Source organism: Cucurbita pepo, chromosome LG17, assembly GCF_002806865.2.
Source record: "Cucurbita pepo subsp. pepo cultivar mu-cu-16 chromosome LG17, ASM280686v2, whole genome shotgun sequence".
Lineage (NCBI taxonomy): Eukaryota > Viridiplantae > Streptophyta > Magnoliopsida > Cucurbitales > Cucurbitaceae > Cucurbita > Cucurbita pepo.
Window position 1 is genome coordinate 4,104,989 of NC_036654.1, and position 19,793 is coordinate 4,124,781.

General features: G+C 37.4%; 2 protein-coding genes across 3 annotated transcripts; one reads left to right on the forward strand and one right to left on the reverse strand.

The window, feature by feature from the left end:
* Positions 1-6,076: 6,076 nt before the first annotated feature.
* On the forward strand, positions 6,077-10,605 carry LOC111778290 (uncharacterized hydrolase YugF-like). Of its 2 annotated transcripts, none has more exons than XM_023658012.1 (10): positions 6,077-6,634; positions 7,454-7,548; positions 7,646-7,743; positions 7,863-7,912; positions 8,106-8,201; positions 8,667-8,756; positions 9,160-9,252; positions 9,615-9,710; positions 10,114-10,179; positions 10,410-10,605. In XM_023658012.1, exons 1-10 carry the CDS (start codon positions 6,431-6,433, stop codon positions 10,536-10,538), a joined length of 1,017 nt encoding a protein of 338 aa, XP_023513780.1. In that variant the 5' UTR covers positions 6,077-6,430; the 3' UTR covers positions 10,539-10,605. The 2 variants fall into 2 exon arrangements, with proteins under 2 accessions (XP_023513780.1, XP_023513781.1); XM_023658013.1 differs by lacking the exon at positions 6,077-6,634 and adding an exon at positions 6,782-6,972 and having other exon boundaries at positions 7,441-7,548.
* A 3,822-nt stretch (positions 10,606-14,427) lies between these two features.
* LOC111778765 lies at positions 14,428-17,590 on the reverse strand. Its single transcript, XM_023658740.1, has 2 exons — positions 17,390-17,590; positions 14,428-14,655 (listed from the first exon to the last, which is right to left on the reverse strand). Exons 1-2 carry the CDS (start codon positions 17,588-17,590, stop codon positions 14,428-14,430), a joined length of 429 nt encoding a protein of 142 aa, XP_023514508.1.
* Between the last annotated feature and the right edge of the window lie 2,203 nt (positions 17,591-19,793).

The window sequence follows — 19,793 nt, forward strand, 5'->3', positions numbered from 1 at the left end:
TTCTTTAGCCAATGGCTAAGTTTCTTTGCAATTCTATGTAGTTTAGGTTGCATGTAGAATCATTCAAGCTCGACATGATCAATCTTGCTTGTGGAGTGATTCGAATCTCAAACAAGTGTTTGAGATATTTGATCAACAAGAATCATTCAAGCTAGACATGATCGATCTTGCTTGTGGAGTGATTCAAATCTCAATCAAGTGTTATTGCCTTGAGATATTCGATCAACAAGGTAATCCGAATCTTACTCCCCTTGTAGTGATTCCTTATCTTATCAAGTCGTTAAGGGTCTAATGAACCAGACTGTCAACAAGTAATTTAACTACTTGTAGAATTTAACTAGCTCAAGTTCAGTCGTATGATGCACATTACTAAGAGTAAGTAGTTTCAAACGAAAATGACCAAGGAAACTTGATAGACAAAAATATCTTATAGTTTGTTATGGATGTTAAAAGTGGTAGTGTCGAAAGAAAATTTCATTATTATAAAGTATGTAAATATGAAATTAAAGTACTGGTATGAAAAAAATTACTAAGAAGACACTGTAATGCAAGAAATTGATTAAATATTGATCTAGTTGATGGAAGGAAACAAGTCTGGAAGAAAGTGAGAGGGTTGAAATTAAGGAGAGTTAAAGTATTTAAGGTTTTACAGCCTTAGGTTTTAAGTCCATAACAGTGTTTTAAGATGAGATTTATGTTTTTTGATGATAGCGACTCTAGGTTAGTAGAAATCTAGGATCGTTACAGTTTGAGTATTTAAAAGTGTAAGGCACAACTTTGGGGCTTGATTCGATGATGTAAAAAAAACGAGCAATTTTTCGCAAACTAAAACAAATAGAATTTAAAACATAAAATATAACATATTTACATTATTTCAAAATATAGTTCATACATAAATAGTTAAAACACAAAATAAGAAAGGGAAACAAAATATTTAAATATGAAAGGGGTTGTGGAAGACGGGTGAAGCTTGTCTATGACACCTGCTTCCGAGTCTGCTCCCGACCTCGACTAGTTTCTTATTTATCTGAAAAACATTGAAAATATGGAGTGAGTACAAAGACTCAGTAACTAGCCTACTTGTAAGCTCTTAATCGTGTCTTTGATATACTAGGGTATCACACTCTTTATCTTGTTTTGGTTCTGCGAGTACTGAGGCCATTTGGTTATGTTCTTGACGTGTGGGTTCAACCTGAGGACCTTGGTTCTTGGTTTCTGAGGTCTCAACCTTGGTTATGATCTAAGAGCCTTAGTAATAAGGGTTGTCTTTATAACTTGGATCTTGATCCATGGTCTAGTTTTTTATCGTTGTCTCATCCTTGGTTACTTTTTATGTTCTTGCTTTGTTCTCCAAGACACTCCCCCTGGGATTTATGGTACTATTCATGAACCTCTAACAATCTATGTCCAAGGCTTCTTAAGTTCCAAGCGACGCAGTCTTAACATATATCCAAGTCTTCATGTATTCCAAGCAACGTAGTCTGAACCCACATCTAGGGCTTCATGTGTTCCTTGCGATACGATCTGAAAATCTATGCCCAAGTCTGAACCTATGTCCAAGGCTTCATGCGTTCAAAGAACGTAGTCTGGACCCACATCCAAGACTTCATGTGTTCCCTGCGATACGGTCTGAAAGCCTATGCCCAAGGCTTCATGCATTCAAAGCGGCATAGTCTGAATACCTACATTCAAGGCTTCCTACGTTCCAAGCAGCGTAGTCCATAAACCTACATCTAAGGCTTCTTACATTCCAAGAAATGTAGTATGATCCTGCATATAGGGCTTCATGTGTTCCTTGCGATACGACTTGAATACCTATGTCCAAGACTTCATACGTTCCAAGCAGCATAGTCTGAATTTCTACCCACGTTCTTGGGATTAATTCTTTTTGTCTTCTACAAAAGAAATCCTTGGATGTGTAGAATCAGAATGGGATGGGCCTCACTGGGTGAATTCTCTTGTAGCCTCAAATTGGATTTTAAGATTTTCCTTGAACTTCTTCGATGGCGGACATGATTGGAGGAATGAGTTTGAGACGTTTTCAACGCTTCCTTTCTTCACCAAGCTCGTGGGTAATATTGTTTAGAAGGTGTAGGAACAAATTTGAAGATCGAATTTAAAAGAAACTCAAGAGTAGGAAACCAAAAACATCAAAGGTTATAACTTGCAATTGGGAGCTCGACTTAGCTTGATTCTTGTTCCAAATGAAAGCCCATATTCCAGTTTTATAGAAGGAGCTTAAACCAACATTGAAACCTCTAGAATTGTCTTGATTTGGAGTTTGTATTTTTTTTTTATCAGAAATACCCTCTCCGATTAGTGAAGAATTGACCTCTAATTTGAATTGTAGCTGTTGAATGTGATGAGGTGTGTCTCCTCTAGAACATACTCACATTTATGTGAAGATCCAATAGTTAAAAATAAAGATACTGAGGATTTTGTGACGTCTACTCATTGTAGCAGATTTGATTTTCTAATCTGTGGTATTTTCGTAATTTCAACAAAGTTCAAGAGTATTTTTGATAATTTTCTATTTTTTTTTAATATTTTATTGTTTTATTGAAAAATCCAAACTTTTCTATAAACAAAAAATGATATTTTAATTATTTATGCTTCTTTTTTCCATTTCAATTGAAATGACTCGATTAAGAAACTGGTCCTTATTTGAATGTCTTAATTCATTTTTTTGGATTCTCTTGACCTTACTTGGACGGCTTAATCTTATTTGAGTTACTTTGATCCCTATTTTGGGATTACAAAAAGTACTAAAAAAGTAGCCCAACTTTCGAGGATAGGAAATGAAATTATATGCAATTATGGTTCAAATTTGAGACATGATTGAATAGGTAATACATCTCTACACACGATCCAGGCACGCACGCACGCACCCACCAAACGGCCCATATATGTACTATTGGGCCTAGCTATGGGCTAATGCACGCTCACATTGCCAGAAGCCATAGAGGGAAAGGAGAGAGTATCATATCATGGTGTATGCATTTGTACTAATCTTACTAGAGAAATGTACAAATACTCGTTACATACAACATGCATGAGGTCTGATAGTTTAAAATCATGGTACATAGTTATGATAGAAATCATACTTCCATTTCTTTCATGACATAACGTTCCTATGAGACATGAATACATATACTCAATGTATCTATCATGGTTAACATACATTCCTCATCAATGTTTGATAGACATAATATAAACATGCTATCATAACATACCGGGCGTGACATGCCAGAAGTCATGCATCATATAACATTCATGTTATAAAGTAACATAATCATGACATCATATCATACCTAACACACCATAACATCATAAAAATATGATATGTAAAGGGGCCACCTGAGACATGTTATTCATATACCACATAAGTCATCCAACCAAGTTTGTGGGTGTTCCGAGAGTAAAACCACTTACTTGGTTGGCCTAAGTCGAAGTTTCTAATGTTTTGAGTTGATGTTCGATTGATCCTGCCGGTCAAGATTTGGTTCCAAAACTAAGGTTCAGTTAATGTGTAATCACAAAGTTCAACCACGACAAGCTTCAACTTCCTTTCTTCATTAAAATTGTTGCAATCGAAAACATGCTCAATTTTTCTCTCATATTGCAAATACTCTTCTCGATCAGACCTCCCATAAAAATTCTGAATTTTAAGCTTTACTCCCCCGACTGCTTCCTCTCTCATATTTGTACTCCCTTTCAATTCTTCCTAGTGTTAAAATTTCTCTGTCTCTTATTTGCCTCTTCCTCTCCCTCAACCGTCATCTCTCCCTCCTCTAAGGCTATGCCCAACTAATAAGATTACATTATCATCTTCTTCATTTTCAACTCCTTCAAGATAACTCCACTTTCTTGAAAATTACCAAAACCTATTTTAATTTGCTCCATCCAGTCCGTCAAGGTATTAATAACTTGATTCAAACGTAATCCCCAACTTATGTTTCTCTCCACTTAGCTTCATTATCTCCCCTCTAGTCCCTCGTCTTCATTCATGATTGTACAAAACGTAGTTAAATATGATTAGGACCTCACACACTCAACTCATTGATTTTACACTCAGGAACACTCGTGTTTATTACACACAAAGGTAGGCTATTGAGAAAATGACTAAATTATGATCAAGGTAGGCTAATACATGGATAAAGCAATTATTATAGTAGCGAGTTATTCAAGACAATCAAGATAAGATAATTATGTATTGTGGCAAGTTCAAAAGTTATCTTCGAGTTTGAATTAGGAAAGAAAATATCAAATACAACGGTTACAGATTTAGACGGTTTAAGCAAAATGTGAATTGAAGTTTATTTGATCTTCAAATAAACGTGCAAATAGTCTAATAAATGATAGGATAATTTATAAACACAATACTAAGAATCAAAATTCTAGATGTTTTTTTTTTTTTTTTAAGATCTAAATATGATCTTTAAGAAGAAAATGAGAACAAAGTCAAAAGATTAAGAAGGGTGGAAATGACAACAAGGAAATAAATGGACGCATTTGAAGAACTGTAAACTCGGTCTCGATTCTTTTCTTTCCTCTCCTTTCATTCCCCTCCTGCAGCCAAAGTGATAGTGGCTGTAGCATCCGCCGGAATGTGTGTGTGGAAGAGGGTAAGCTTTCTATGTGGATGGGACATATCAACACCTTTTGCATCTTTCTTTGACTTTTAAAGAAAATATCGAGAAATAATATTGATTGTGTTGGGTCCTGAGGACCAGGATGGCCGAAGATCAAAACCAAAATGTGCCCGGGGTTGATCATTGAAGCTAGGGCAATAACTCAGAAGGAATTTGAGCGCTGATGTAGCTAACAACCACCTTCATAGTCAGCGACGGACCGGGCACAAGTTCCTTGGAAGGGGGCGCCAGAGAGGGTAAGAGCCTTGTTGTGCTTGGACCCTGTCGCACTACGAGGCGCTGTCAACAAGTCGAGTTGTTTGGGAATGCAGCCCCAATCGGGCAGTAAATTCTGTCCAAGGCTAAATATGGGTGAGAGAGACCGATAGCAAGTAGAAGTAAAGATGAACAATGATACGACTAAAAATAAAATAAATTATAGAGTAGGTCACATTGATACAATTGATACCAAATTGATAAGACTATCCTAATCCCAACCCAATTACCTAAGTTTTTGTTGAAGCAAGAACCCTTCAATCAAAGTAACATCTTCGAATCATCCAATAAATAAAACTAGAATTAAATTACATTTTTTGATAAAAAATCTAGAATCAAGATTTGGAACCTTGTTCTAAATTGAGTCACTCCACAGTCGAACTTTGAATGAGTTGGATGCAATCTGAAGCAAGAATTACTTGAAACTTAGAAATGTGAAAGATGATGCTCAAATTTCTAAAGGTGAAAGTCTCAGCTTGAGAGCTAAATTTCATTCCTATAGTCTCCCCTCAAAATATACCCATCAAATGTATACCCTTCAAATGTTCATTAAAAAAAAAAAAAAAACCATTTTGACCCGAAACTTCCCACCCTCACAATTATGAAATTAAAATTAAAATAATAAATAAAATTTCCAAATAAATTATAAATCAAGTGATATTTATAGCAATCCCACCCTCCCCTTCAACCATGTAAATATTCACAAGTTCCAAATAATCATTCCTCGATGGAATCAGCTTATAACACATAAAATAGAGATTGAATCGAGTCTATCCAATTTTGTAGATGAAGAATGAACGCCGTCAAATCTTCTTGATTTTGGATCGTGTAATAGATTCAATTGAAATATTTGGAACAACATAATCATTTATCACATATTTAAGAACAAGAACAAGACGGAGAAATTATGGTTAAGTAAGCGGAAATCTAATTTATGATAACTAGGTTTGTGAATGGATGGTTGAAGAAAGTGATGTTTTCCCCTAGGTTATTAATGATTTACCAATTTTTGTTTGACATTTTTGAATTCAAATTTTCTCAAGTTTTATTATAAAATGTTTCAGTCTAAATTACATATTTGTGTTAATATGATAGAGAACAATAAAGAAGCATTAAATATTTGTTGACTGAAAATTTTGGAAACAACTATTTATCTTTTTATCTGCCATTATTATTTTAAACTAGAATTTGGCCAAGCCTAATAGAATAGTGTTCTTCATTGTCAATTCCGCCTCCTTAATCCAACCTGCAACCATGGTGTTTTCTCGTAAATGGTCCAATGGAAACCGTCCACGGCTGCTTCGAATTGCCATTTTTCTTTGAAGTTTGAGTTCTAAAAGCCGATAACAGAAGCAGAACAAGAACTGAACTGACGCATCTCGCGCTTGTGTAGATCTAAAGCAGGCGCCAAGGCAGCGTGCAGTGCGAGCTTGTTTTCTTCCTTCTACTTCCATCTTCTCTTTTCAGGGAAGTTGCTGCATGCTCTATTTCCATTTGTTTACTCCGCTTTTAGTCGTCAAATCATGACTCTGAAATGGTGCTTACCCTCACTGTCGCTTCACCAGCTTACGAGAACGCCAATGGCCGCCAAATGTGAAGGCCTTGGCCTTGGAGGAGTTTTATCCGATGGAAACTCTGGAGCATTCCCCTCGTTTCTTCCTAAAGAAGTCGGTAAAATCAAAGATCCATTTGCCAGAACCATGGCTCGCAAAATCGAGAGACTACCGGTAAAATGATTTTTTCTCTATCCTTTTCTTGTGTTTTCTTGGACGAAATCAATGGTGCATTGATCTCGCAACGATGACTTTGCTTCTTCTGTTTCTGATTCTGTTTCTTTTTTGTTTTGGGTAGTTTTGTTTTTGTCTGCCTTTTAATCGAGTGGTTTGAACATGAAACTTGTAGTATCTGCCTTTTTAAACTGCGTGCTTATTTCCGGTCGATTTTTGACAAGGAAGGCCAGCGGTAAGAATCGTTTGCAATGGAAATTTTACTGCTTAGAAACTGGACTCCAAAGCAATTCGCCGTTGTACAGTTGGGATTCCATCACGAGAGATTTTGGATATGGGTATTCTCTAGCTTGTGACTGGTTGCTTTCCCAATCCTCTGTGTCATTTCTCTTGTTCATTGAAGATCGTTCGCCTCGAGTATATTGTTCTTTAGAGCATCTGTGATAAGAAACTTCCCTTGCATTACAAAGAATGCAAACAAGCAATATAACGCAAATTTATGTTTTGAAATCCTCAAATGGTTAAGGATCTTAGCTCCGTCTCATTGTCGGAGCTGATCAGTTCATCTACAATGGTATTCAAGTTTGTTGTTTGTCTTTAGCTACAGGATGGCACGTCTATTGTTTTATTGATATACAGAGTTGTATTTTTAGATATCATTCATCTGAATCTCTCATGTAGTACTCAATAACGACTTTTCTTACGCAATTGATTTTCTCCAAATTCACCTTGCGCTTCAATTCCTGCCTCTTCTGTCTTCAAGGTTACTACCAAGCCCAAGCCTGCACAATGATTCTTTATACTAGTTCTTTTTTGCAGATGACATTATCTGAAACTCGCATTATGAGCAGCTGCGTTAAACCAGTAATAAGAAGTGAGAAGAATCCGGTGGTTCTACTCCATTGCTTTGACAGGTATATTATGGAAGTAACGAGATCTTTTTAAATTTTTTTTAATATGTACTCTTTCCATTTAACATGATATGTGCCGTTTATTTTTGTCCATGCACAGTTCTTGTTTGGAATGGAGTTATGCATTTCCTCTGCTTGAAGAGGCTGGTTTAGAAACGTGGGCTGTCGATGTTCTTGGATGGGGTTTTTCTGACTTGGGTGGGTTCATTTAAGAGTTATTATTCATTTGGTTATATTTTCTTCTGGCTACTAGTATTTTATAAACTGTAAAAAGGTTTCTCACACATATGTTTCCTGATTTTACTTATGCATACTAGATAGTCTTCCACCATGTAACGTCCAAACAAAACGTTCTCATCTTTACCAGGTAAATCACTTTACCCTTTTACCTTCGTTTGTTTTAGAAAGATTATTGGTTATTCAATGTCTCCATTTATCCATGTTCTTTACGTCTTAAAAGTGCTTATAATTTGAGAATTAAAATTCTCTGTGTTGTTGTAATGGTTTGAATTTCGACACAGTTGTTTTAGGCTGTAATTGAATTTTAAATTGGGTTTTAGTTTTGGAAGACCTACATCAAGAGGCCAATGGTGTTAGTTGGACCAAGCCTTGGAGCAGCGGTTGCAGTTGATTTTGCAGTTAATCATCCGGAAGCTGTAAGTGTAAACTTTATATCTAGCTTAAGAGTAATTCAATGATCTTGACGATTTGTGCATGAAGAATGTGAGTAACCAAATGAGGCCTACAATCAGATTTAGGGCCTTCTCACACAAATTTCCTAAACAAATGCTTGTGTGCATTGTCAGCCATTTCGTACCTATTTTCTTATATTTATATCAGATGGAGATTTATAGTTGGAAACTGGTTTATTAACATCATCCCTCATGATGCTTTCTAATTCATCCTGATAATATATACTTGCCAAATCACAATTAATAGTTTATGTGAAACATAGTCTTTAAACTTACAGAAATGATGGTCCTTGGAGCCTTAAAATTCTTGATCCTGAATCATCCTTCAGGCTACTAATATATTGTTGATTTGTAATGTTCCTTACGCTTCTTAACTATTTCTTTGTGAGCTTTTAGTTGTGAATTTTTTTTCATGATTCTGTTTCACAGGTGGAAAAGCTGGTCTTGATCAATGCTTGTGTGTATAGTAAATGCACCGGGCACCCTACAAAGCTGCCGAAAGTGGTGGCATATGCTGGGGTAGGCCTCCATGGCACACAACTTAGTACATGCCAGTAATTAATATTCCATTTCTTTTCTCGTACACTTCATCAATGTACAAATTACAATTTAACTATTTTAAACGACTTTTGGAAGATGATAAATTGGCGGAGTCAACAACTTTTTAGCCTTATGCTCTTCAAGTACTTAAGTTTCCAACTCTTCAATTGTGTCATGAAAAAATATTGTCGGAATTTATGTAACATAGTAAAATACATATGCAGATTTGAATTTCCTTAATCTTCAATTTTTTCTTTTTCGTTAATGGGTTAAGGGCGGGGTAGATCAAAATGCTTGTTTGGGAAGGATGGTAGAGCCTAAAGCTTGTATAGCACTGACAGTTTTTTTTTTTTTTTTTTTTTTTTTCCTAACGAATTGTCAGGTTTCACTGTTAAAAAGTATCCCATTGCGCCTCGTTGCAAATAAGTTAACATTCAATGGACTTTCACTTGCTCGAAATCTAGAATGGACGAATGTAAGTTTCTCTTGATGTCCTTTCTGTAAAAGGTTGCTTTTGAATATGTCATTAAATAAGGCATATAACCTATCAATCTCATCTCAGACACTTTGATGCTGATGGATGGCTTCTTTCTTTTTCCTGCCCTTGTTTTTCTCAAATCTTTTCGTTTACCACGTGAATCATGAAGACCTTTTTTGTAATCTTAAGTCACCTTTGACGAGTGTGAAATATGATCCATCAATTACTTTTTGACAGTAACAAAATGTATGTCATAAATATGAAAGTAAGATATTTCTGTTTAGTTGCTGATTTCATATCTTGTTTAGTGGGTGCGTGATGACGTGACAATCTACTTATAATGTTATTATACGGATTAGGTTGGCCGTTTGCACTGCCTATTGCCTTGGTGGGAAGATGCAACGGTTAATTTTATGAACAGCGGAGGATATAATGTCATTTCCCAGATTAAACAGGTATATCCATAAATACCCATTATGATGCTGCAGTTTTAACTCCTTTTTGGATCTCTGTCATTAAATTGAGTTCCTTTTGCTGAAATTTTCTGGGAAAGTTAACTCAAGTTTTCCATCGGTATTTCCAACGACTCAATGGAAAGTAAATCTCAAGCTTACATTTGAACTTGTATTTTTCCTTTTTCCTTTTTCCTTTCAAAACTATTGTTACTTTCAGGTACAATCTAAAAATGTTTACTGACCCGATCACAGTGGTTTTGGGGTTCTTTAGGTTGAAATAAAAAAGCATGGTTACAAACTAAAGAATTTTTCAAATAATATCAATTGTTGTAGTTCAAATGAATAGTTTCTGGCCTTGCTGTAAGTTAACCATCTACATTGTTCTCTGTACTTGAATCAATAGGTCAAGCACAGAGCACTTATCATTGCGGGCGAAGATGACAGAATTATTCGCTATAAAGATGCAGTGGTGAGTTTCGTTTTTAATCAAAAGAATCCATGTCTTCTGTTAAATTGCTTAGTTTTGCCATTTGTGATGTTAATGTATCTTTCCTCCATGCTTTTGATTGGGACTCCCTCGATCCTCAACCGTATGTTTTCATTGTTTGAACTGTTTTTTTTTCCAACCAAATGTGCATATTTCTTGTGAGAGAAAAGAGTTTGATAGTGATTTTGTTTGGTTTTTTTTTGATTTTGCAGAGATTGCATTGTGAGCTACCAAATGCAATAATGCGAATAATAACAGATAGTGGCCATCTGCCCCATGTCGACAATCCTGCTTCTGTTTCAAAGCTTATTACAGATTTTGTGTTACATGATTCCTGCTAGGAATTCTTCACACATGTAAAAATATCCTTCTATAAGGATATATATATAATATATATATCTACCTCTCTCTCTATATATATATATTATGCTAAAAGTTCAATGATGAGAAATAAGTTAATATACTATTTTGGTTCTTGAATTTTGAGTGGTTTTGAAGTAACATTTAATTTCTCTGTGTGATTGGTAGCCACTTTAATGCTGGAGAAAAGTGGAGACAGAGGAATAGATATATGATACAAAATAGATCTTATTCTATTGTTGATCAATACGAATCGGAGTTTGAAGAATGGGAATGAGAAGGAGTCCTCGACCCGCAACAAATAGAGGAGGCTTTATTCAATCACATAGTTTGGGTTCCTAGAATATGACATCCTTGGGGCTTTCTATTTGATTGTATTGAACGGTCCAATGAATTGGAATTTTCCTATTGGGCCAGGTTATTTCGGGGCAAGTGGATCTTTATGATGAAGAGAATGAGCTTCAAGAGAATGATTCGGAGTTCTTACATAGTGGAATCGTGCATTACCACAAGATATATCTTTCAACAAACAAGACTTTTTTTAAATAAGCCAATTCATTTGGAACAGATCATTTTATAAGTTAATAAAATTTGTTTTACCATCGGGGAATCCTGTGAAGGATCCAAGTAATCTTGTTAAGAAACTTATTTAACATGCTAAAGAAACAACATTAGAAGTTAGTATGTAATGATTCCCCTAGCCTAACATTTCACTTTCTAGATCTCGCTTTTCTTTCTTGCTATTAGTAACTAAACACTCATATCTTTTGGCGGAATGTAAGAGTCGAGATGATGTAAGGGAGAAAAATAAAGACACTTAAAAAGAAAAATATAAAAAAAAATAGTAAATTATTTAAAAAAAAATGGTGAAAGTGAATCTTGGAGAGTATTTTGGGTCATTTTGGCCTCCAACTTAGATATGATAAAATAATTTGAAGATTAGTGGGGGAAGAGAAGAAAAATAAGAAAGATGAGTAAGAGGGTTTTAAGAGAGAAAAAAGTAAGGGTCGAACTTGCGAACTTGCTCCGTTCCAGCCACAAGGAGTTGTTTTATGGCCACGGGTTTCTTCATGAAACTTGCTTACAAGGTTGAGGAAATTCAATATGGACATTTGAATCGTCCAANAAAAAAAAAAAAAAAAAAAAAAAAAAAAATGAGGAAGATCGAGAAGTAAGAGCTTCTACCTTATATTCTTGGTTTTTTTTTTCTTTACAGAAGTGCGAGATTCCTGTAGTTATAAAATTTTAATATGATGTTTTGTTTTTCGAGGATTTTGCACGAACTTCCATAAAGAAATCCAAAGGTAATTGGACTGGAAGGTGAAGTTCCAGTGAACCTCAATAATAGTAAGTTTTCTATTAGTGAAGGAACCGAGTTGAGAGTTGAATCGAGTTATGTAGAAAAAGATACAAAAATTAGAAGAAATTAGAAAAAAATGAGAAATTTAAGGAATGTGACAAGCAATGAGCGTGACATGTGTCGACCATTAAAGGAGGAAACATGTCAGCCACCGAAGGAGAACATGTGTTGCTATCACGTTAATCTAGAGAAAATGTGGGAAGCGCTTCAACAAAGATTCAAACCTTGGAACGCATGCTCGGAGGCACCAATTAGGAGGCATAACATATCGCAACAATGGGCTGATAAAACAACCCTAATGCTCAGCCCAACTTTTGTTGAAACAAAAATCCTTAAATCAAACAAATTAACACCTGCTCGTGGATTAACCAATAGATACTAGAATTAGATTACCTCTCTTACGATCAAAGATCTAGAACTAAGATTTGGAACCTTGTTCTAAATTGAGTCACTCCACAATCGAACTTGATCAAGACTTGATTGAATGACTCGAATGCAATCTACCACAAGAATTGATTGAAACTTAGAAATGACAAAGAGGATGCTCGGATTTCTAAGGTGAAAATTTCAAATTGAGAAATCAATTTCATTCATGATAAACTGATTTTTTTACATAATAATTTGTTGGTATTTATAGTCTCCTCACAAAAGAAGTTAGTGGTTGTGAATCACCCCGATCCCTTTAAATCTCCATAGAAGATTGGAGTCAATTTGATTATTACAAACTTTATGAAATTAAAAAATAATAAATAAAGTTTTCTAACCACTCATGTAATGATGCTTGCAACTTCATCCACTACTTCAACCGTGCAAATATTCACTTATGAAGCTCCAAATGGTCCTTCCTCAATTGAATCAGCTTGTAACACATGAAATGATGGCTGAACCGAACCTATCCAATTTTTTAGATAGAGAATGAATGGTTGTTGAATCTTCTTGGCCTTGGGATCGTGTAATAGGTCCAGTTAGAACATTTGGAACACCGTGAATCTTCTTCGTTTTGTTGATTTTCTCGTCTCCGATATCGCGATTTCGCCAAATCCGCTGTGTATCCCCTCATTTCCAACGGCTTCCATCGCCTCACAACTACCGTCATTGTCTTTTGCGCCGCCGCGTTTTTTCGCTTTCAGATCTTCATTTTGAGCCATCAAGATAAGACCTTCGTTTGTTGCGTCATCCAAGGCTAGGTTGATTGTTTCTTCCACTTTTTATTGACTCGATAATCTTTTGCAAAATGCCACACTCTGCCACAGTTATAACATTTTCCGGAGTACAATCATTCCCATAGTACCATATTTGTGACATTTGTAGCACTGTATGTTGGAGTAAATTGATCGGCCGCCTCTTCCTCGACTGCGTTCTTTTCCACGCCAATTTGCTTGGTTCGAGTGTCCCTTCTCCTTATAGTATCCTTCATGACTGGACAACTGCCATCGTTTCCACGACTTCCACGACCAAAACCTCTGCCTTGAAAAGTTTGAATAGAGTGCCTTTTCATCTTTGATTGACGCCTTGGTCTGAAGTGCTTGATCGAGTGTTTTCTTCTTCTTCTTCTTACGTTGCTCTTGTTCCTCGAGAGAATCGGCTAGCTCGTCGACCGTGAACGTCGCTAGGTCCTTTGACTCTTTTATCTCTCATACAACATTCTCAAAAATGTTGGTTAATGATCTCAAGATCTTCTCCACAATTCGCGTCTCGGCTAACATTTCTCCGTTTCGGTTGAGTTGGTTTACCACAGTCTGTACACGCGTGATGTAGTTAGATACACTTTCCGACTGCTTCACCTTCATGCTCTCCAACTCGCCACGAAGAGTTTGGAGACACACTTGCTTGACTCGGTCGGTTCCTTTGAACACTTTTCCTAAAGTGTCCCACGCTTCTTTGGAGTAGTTGCTCTAGCAATCTTCTCAAAGCCCGACTCGTCAACGGCTCAGAACAACATGTCTAATGCCGCCTTATCCTTTGATCGCACCTCTTTTAACACCTTGTTTTGTGCTGCTGTATAACCCGTGGTATCTTTTGGTTCTTTGAACCCTTCTTCAACCACCTCCCATGCATCTTGAGAGCCGAGAAGAGGTTTCATTTGAATGCTCCAATTCTCGTAGTTTGTCTTCGTTAGTTGCGGTAGCAACATTTGACCCGTCAAATACGCCAATGACTCTGATACCAATTTCTTAAAGAAATCTCACAAATTTGTGAAATAAATCTCAAACACACTGACGATAGAAGGAGACAAATAACACTCTGTTTATCTGAAAAAACCTTCTTCTATTATTTCCCTGTTTCTTTTCTTTTTTTCTCTGCTCTGTCTTTACAATAGAAAAGCAACGTCTTTTCTAAATCTAATTATAACACAATAGAAAAGCAACGTCTTTTCTAAATCTAATTATAACTATGAGAATGGCACTCATAAACGGCCACTACAAAGGCTCTTGCCCTTTTCTTTCACCACTACATTTTCAATTTAAAATCTACTAACAAATGAACTAAAAATGACATTTAATGTTTATTCAATATGCAAACCACTCCTCCTCAGTGAGGAGAAGACGACCCTGCTTGCCGATAGCTGAAGTGACATTCTTCTTCCTTTGCTCGATGATGCGCAATCTTCTAATTACCTCTTCCACCGTAGGTCGTTCATGTGAAGCAATGTCTTGATCGAAATCGTGACTTGCTCGAGGTGATTTGGGGCGACCTGCAACATCTTCTTCATGATCTCCGTCTTGCTGATGCTCCCACTGAGAATGGTGATGTTGTTGGTGAGCCCCGTGATCCGCATGGAAAAATCATGAAAGATTCTCCGTGCTTAAAGCAGATCTCCGAGAACTCCGAGAACTCCTTCTGTAGCTGCTTGATGTTGGACTCTCTGCGGTCGCTGCACACCAATTCAGTGGGATTTGACACTTGCTCCCAGGCCAATTGCGTGGTGCGCTGGTGGAGAGAGATGTCAGCATCTCTGGAGGTACAACCTGTAGTATGACAGCGAACGCTAGCCGATCCTCCTAGTACTCGATCGTGTTGGATGATGAAAGTCCCACATCGGATAATTTAGGAAATGATCATGGATTTATAAACAAAGAATACTCTCTCCATTGGTGTGAGGCCTTTGGGGAAGTTCAAAGCAAAGTCATGAGAGCTTATGCTCAAAGTGGACAATATCATACCATTGTGGAGAGTGGTGATTCCTAACATGGTATCAGAGCCATGCCCTAAACTTAGTCGTGCCAATAGATTGGTATATCCTCAAATGTTGAACGAAGGACTCCGAAAAAGAAAAAGGAGTCAAGCCTCCTCGAAGGCACAAAGGCAGTAAAAAATGACTAAGACTCCAAAGGAGTCGAGCCTCGATTAAGGGGAGGCGTGCTTTGTTCGAGGGGAGGTGTTGGATGATGAAAGTCCCAAATCGGCTAATTTAGAGAAGATCATGGGTTTATAAACAAAGAATACTCTCTCCATTGGTATGAGGCCTTTGGGGAAGTCCAAAGCAAAGTCATGAGAGCTTATGCTCAAAGTGGACAATATCATACCATTGTGGAGAGTCGTTTTCATGTAACAGATCGCTTCTCCTTCCCCGGTTCAACGGCGTGCCACAACCTTTGCGCTTGCAGGTTAATGCACATCACCAAAACCCACTCGTTGTAGTTGGACCTCGTTAGTATCGGATACTACACAGAGGCGGTCGTCTCCTTGATCACGAGATCGACAAAAATTTGGCGTTCGTCTTTGCGGCGCCGGCCTCTTGGTGGCAGTGATGGAGATGTCGGCGCTCGGTCGTAGCGTGGAGGAGTGCATGAGCCTGTCCGGTATGGACCCCACGACGAGTGCATCTTCGTGTGTTGGTGCATCTTTTTCTACCTTGAACTGGGTTCTGATATCACTTGTCGTCTTTTAACCAAGCAGCTTGTCAGGGGTGGCAGGACATCCAATTCTAAGTGAATGTGAGCAATACATCCAATTCATGGTAAATTTTGGCATAAAATACAAATCTCATAAATCTAACAATTTCTCCTTCAATAGCTATTTCGGTGAAGGTGAGACACTGCTGGTGTACGAGAATAGTGGCGGCTTGTACGGGGCAATAGGGTGCAGACACATGTGCGAAGGAGATGATACTTTTGATTGGCAGATGGCGTGGCGGGTGCACTAGCATGAATCCTGTAATAATAGCCAAGCGAGAAGTAATCCAATGATAGTGAGGCATGGATGGACAAATGACTTTGCAGTGTGACCAGAAAAAGAANAATTTGTTGGGGAAAGGGCTAGTGAAAGAGATATGAAAAAATGAAATAGATGAAAAGAGGTGGAAACTGAACCATGAGGCTATAGGTCTCAATAAGGGAGGGTTGTCTGCCTCTATTATTTATAGCCAAGCCCCAAGGAGTTGTTTTCGACCATGGTTCGTTCATGAAAAGTGGTCGGGGGATGGATGTTATCTAGTATGAACTCTTAATTTTACACGAATTAGCAACTACTTGTAAAGTTTTAGAAAATTTAGAGCTCCTAACACAAACAAAGCTAGCTTGGGAAAGCACAGTTCATCTTATAATAGTCATTCCAATTTTCTTCAAATAATACTTGTAGGGATCTCCAGGACGTGTTAGTATGCGAGTATTCTTGCCTTAGGTGGTTAGAATATGCACGTTTAGGACTATGGAATGACTATTTGAATGATAATACTATATATGTTAAGGAAAATTATTGAAATGCCCCTAGATAGAAAATTTCTGATGCGTGACGATTTCTAAACTTTTCACTGTGCTAGATGGATGATGAGATATTGAGATCTGCGCTACGGGCGATTGATGGATGTTATCTCGTCGTTGAGTTCGCATGAATATTTAGACTATAATTTTCGTGTTTTAGGTGATCTATAGGAATATATCCTTAATATGTATGCATTAACGATTAGAATATAATTATGGTTTAGGTTATCGAATGGAATATCTCCCTAACTGCATGCATGAATGAACCAAGTTTAGGCTACTGTGTTAGAGCTAGAAAGGTATTCACATTAACCGAGGACTTATAATTTGTTTGTACTTCTCCTTGAAACAATTCAACATAACTATTAAGGATATCCTATATATCATATTTGATATTTTATTATAAACAAATATCTAAATATTTGTCTTCTTAGCATAGGTATATTTCCATACATTAGTTCTTTCCATTTATTACTCTTTCCAAATCCTTGTAATTTATTTGATTATAAATAAGATAACTTTCACACAATTTAGTTGTAGTGGATTAAGCAAACATTCTCATGGTATCAGAGCCCTTTCGGTTTAGCAACCCGGTTCTTTCTTTTCAATGGCTTCTGAATCCTCTACTGTTCCTTTCCACCACCACTGGTTTTGACGTCACAAGGGCAGTCGCCATGGCTGCCGCAGGCGGAGCCGATTGATTACTCTTCGGCTCCACCCTACTGACCCCCAAATCACCTTTCACCATACTCTATACATACAACCCCACCTTCTCCAACACAATCGGTTTCCCCTTAGTCAACATAGCCTCTCTCAATTTCTTCCCTATCAACCTGTCATCCTTCACAGAAACCCTAATCTCAGGATCCTCATCAGTGTTCTCTTCGGAAATACATGGAATCTCGATAAGCCCATCGACCTTTTGCAGAGATTTACCTTTGGAATCTGGGCACCGCACTGGCCTCTTCATCAAACAAGTCGCCGCCGCCCTTTTCGCCAAAATTGGCCCCTTCGTCCACTATGGCGACTCTTCCAACTTCAACATTGTCTTTGTCCCTTGCTCTAGGTTTCCCCCTTCTACTTTTTGGGTTAGAGATATGCTCACCAGAGCCAAGGCAACATCGTTACTGAGCGATGATCCCTCTTTATGGGTTAAACATTCTTGCTGAAGCCAAGGTAGCATCGCCGATGAGCGGCGATCCCTATGCAGTATTCGATGGACGAGAAAGTGTTTCACTACGCCTCCTCCGAACCAGGTTGTTGACATCTTCACAAAAAGTGTTTCTCGACCTCTCTTTGAATTTTTCAAATCCAAGCTTCACGTTCGTTCAAATCCAACACTCAGCTTGCAGGGAGTGTTAAGGATAGTTGACCGTTCATTATAGATATTTGCCTTGGTGTAGTGGTTTCAGCAAACATTAACATATGTGTTCGATGAAAATCCCATATTGACTAATTTAGGGAATGATCATGTTTAACTAACACTGTGGACCGAGAAAACTTGCCTATTCTTATTTAACCTATTTTTATATTCCTTCTTATTTTTTAGAAATTTGAGAATGAATAAATAAAAAGTAAATAGAATAACCCAATCCATCTTTTTATTAAAAAAAAAAAAAAATGTAATTTATTTGATTATAAATAAGTTAACTTTCACACCATCTAGATGGGGTGGATTAAGCAAACATTCTCAATAACAATATCAAACTTTCAACTTTTATCCATTGGTAACCCAAAAGAAAAGTGAGTGTAACGCCCATAATTTTCTTTAACCTAATTAGTGACGTCACCCATGCATACTTATCTCATTAAGCGGAAACTCATCATAAATAACCTTGAAAGAGTCTTTCATAAATATTCATGAATCCAAAACAAAACCTAAACTCCGAAAATAAACCTTCAATACTTAATTCAAAATAAATCCAAATAAAACAATACTCAATGTTATAACTTAAAACAGTCTAATAAAAGTAAACTCCTAAAAATATCACGTCTCCAACTTCCATGGTGGCCTCAGCTCCGCCGTCAACCGTACATTGGCGCCTTGCCTTTACCTGAAAAATGTAGGTAGCACGTGGCTTGAGTATTTTATGAAATACTCAGTAAGTCACCCCACTGTTGGGGTTAGGAATGCAAACACATGCAACATATGAGCGGGACCTAACTTTTCATAAACTTTTCATAGCCTTGGGCGCTTTTCTATTCCGGGTAGGGTTGGATGTGTGGTACTCCTTCACACATGGCCCATGTACGTGTACATGAACCCACCAGGCGGGCTCTTATACGTACCCCCTGGGCCTGACTTGGTCGGGCACAACGTGTTACACGTAGCCGGACACCACAGAACAGAAAAGGGCCCGCATGATATCATGGCGAACATAAATATCGTATTTCATTCTTTCGTATCATAAAGGGGAAGAATCCCGATGCACGTGACATACATATATGCATGAGGTCCCTTAACATATTTAACATGGCATTACATAAGCAGTGCTAACATCGCATTTACGTTTCTTACATCACATGGCATCTCACATGACTTACATTACATGGCATATTACATAAACATTCCAGTTGCATAAACATCTCATGACATGACTCGATAATTCTACGTGTATCTATGGCATCAATCAACATATTCATGACATATAATACTAACATCTCATTCATGACATAACATAAACAGTCAACAGTCAACACAAGTTCATACATCACATAATATACACAATCTACGGTCAACACAATCTATACATCACATAATCATATCACATAAATATGGTGCGTGCAGGGGCCACAGGGCACGCACCATCATACAACACGTAGTAAGCTAACTCCGACAGTAAGGTCACTTACCTCGATGGTCTTGGTTGAAGTCACTCTCAACGAGCTAGTCCCAGCGGTTAAATACGCCCTATGATAACCACATAAGAATTTAGACTTTCATAAGGTACCCTAGCTAAACCTCATGCTATTTATCAAAATAAACCCCCGACCTAATCTATCTTTAACGTTTAGGGACCATACTGACCTCGGATGGTAAAACTAACGGCAGAAATAGCTTCGTGAGGGCCAAAAACCTTGGAATCGATATATTATAGTGATACCTTTCTGCTAAGCCTCGTTGCCGAACCGGCCAACTAAGCCGCCAAGTCGAGCTGCGGGAATTGACGGAA

Coding starts and splice junctions, on each gene's coding strand:
- LOC111778290 (XM_023658012.1), top strand. CDS start 6,431: ATGACTCTGAAATGGTGCTTACCCTCACTGTCGCTTCACCAGCTTACG. Junction 7,549..7,645: donor CTACTCCATTGCTTTGACAG/GTATATTATGGA, acceptor GTCCATGCACAG/TTCTTGTTTGGAATGGAGTT. Junction 8,202..8,666: donor CAGTTAATCATCCGGAAGCT/GTAAGTGTAAAC, acceptor TCTGTTTCACAG/GTGGAAAAGCTGGTCTTGAT.
- LOC111778765 (XM_023658740.1), bottom strand. CDS start 17,590: ATGAAGAGGCCAGTGCGGTGCCCAGATTCCAAAGGTAAATCTCTGCAA. Junction 14,656..17,389: donor AACCGATTGTGTTGGAGAAG/GTGGGGTTGTAT, acceptor CACCATTCTCAG/TGGGAGCATCAGCAAGACGG.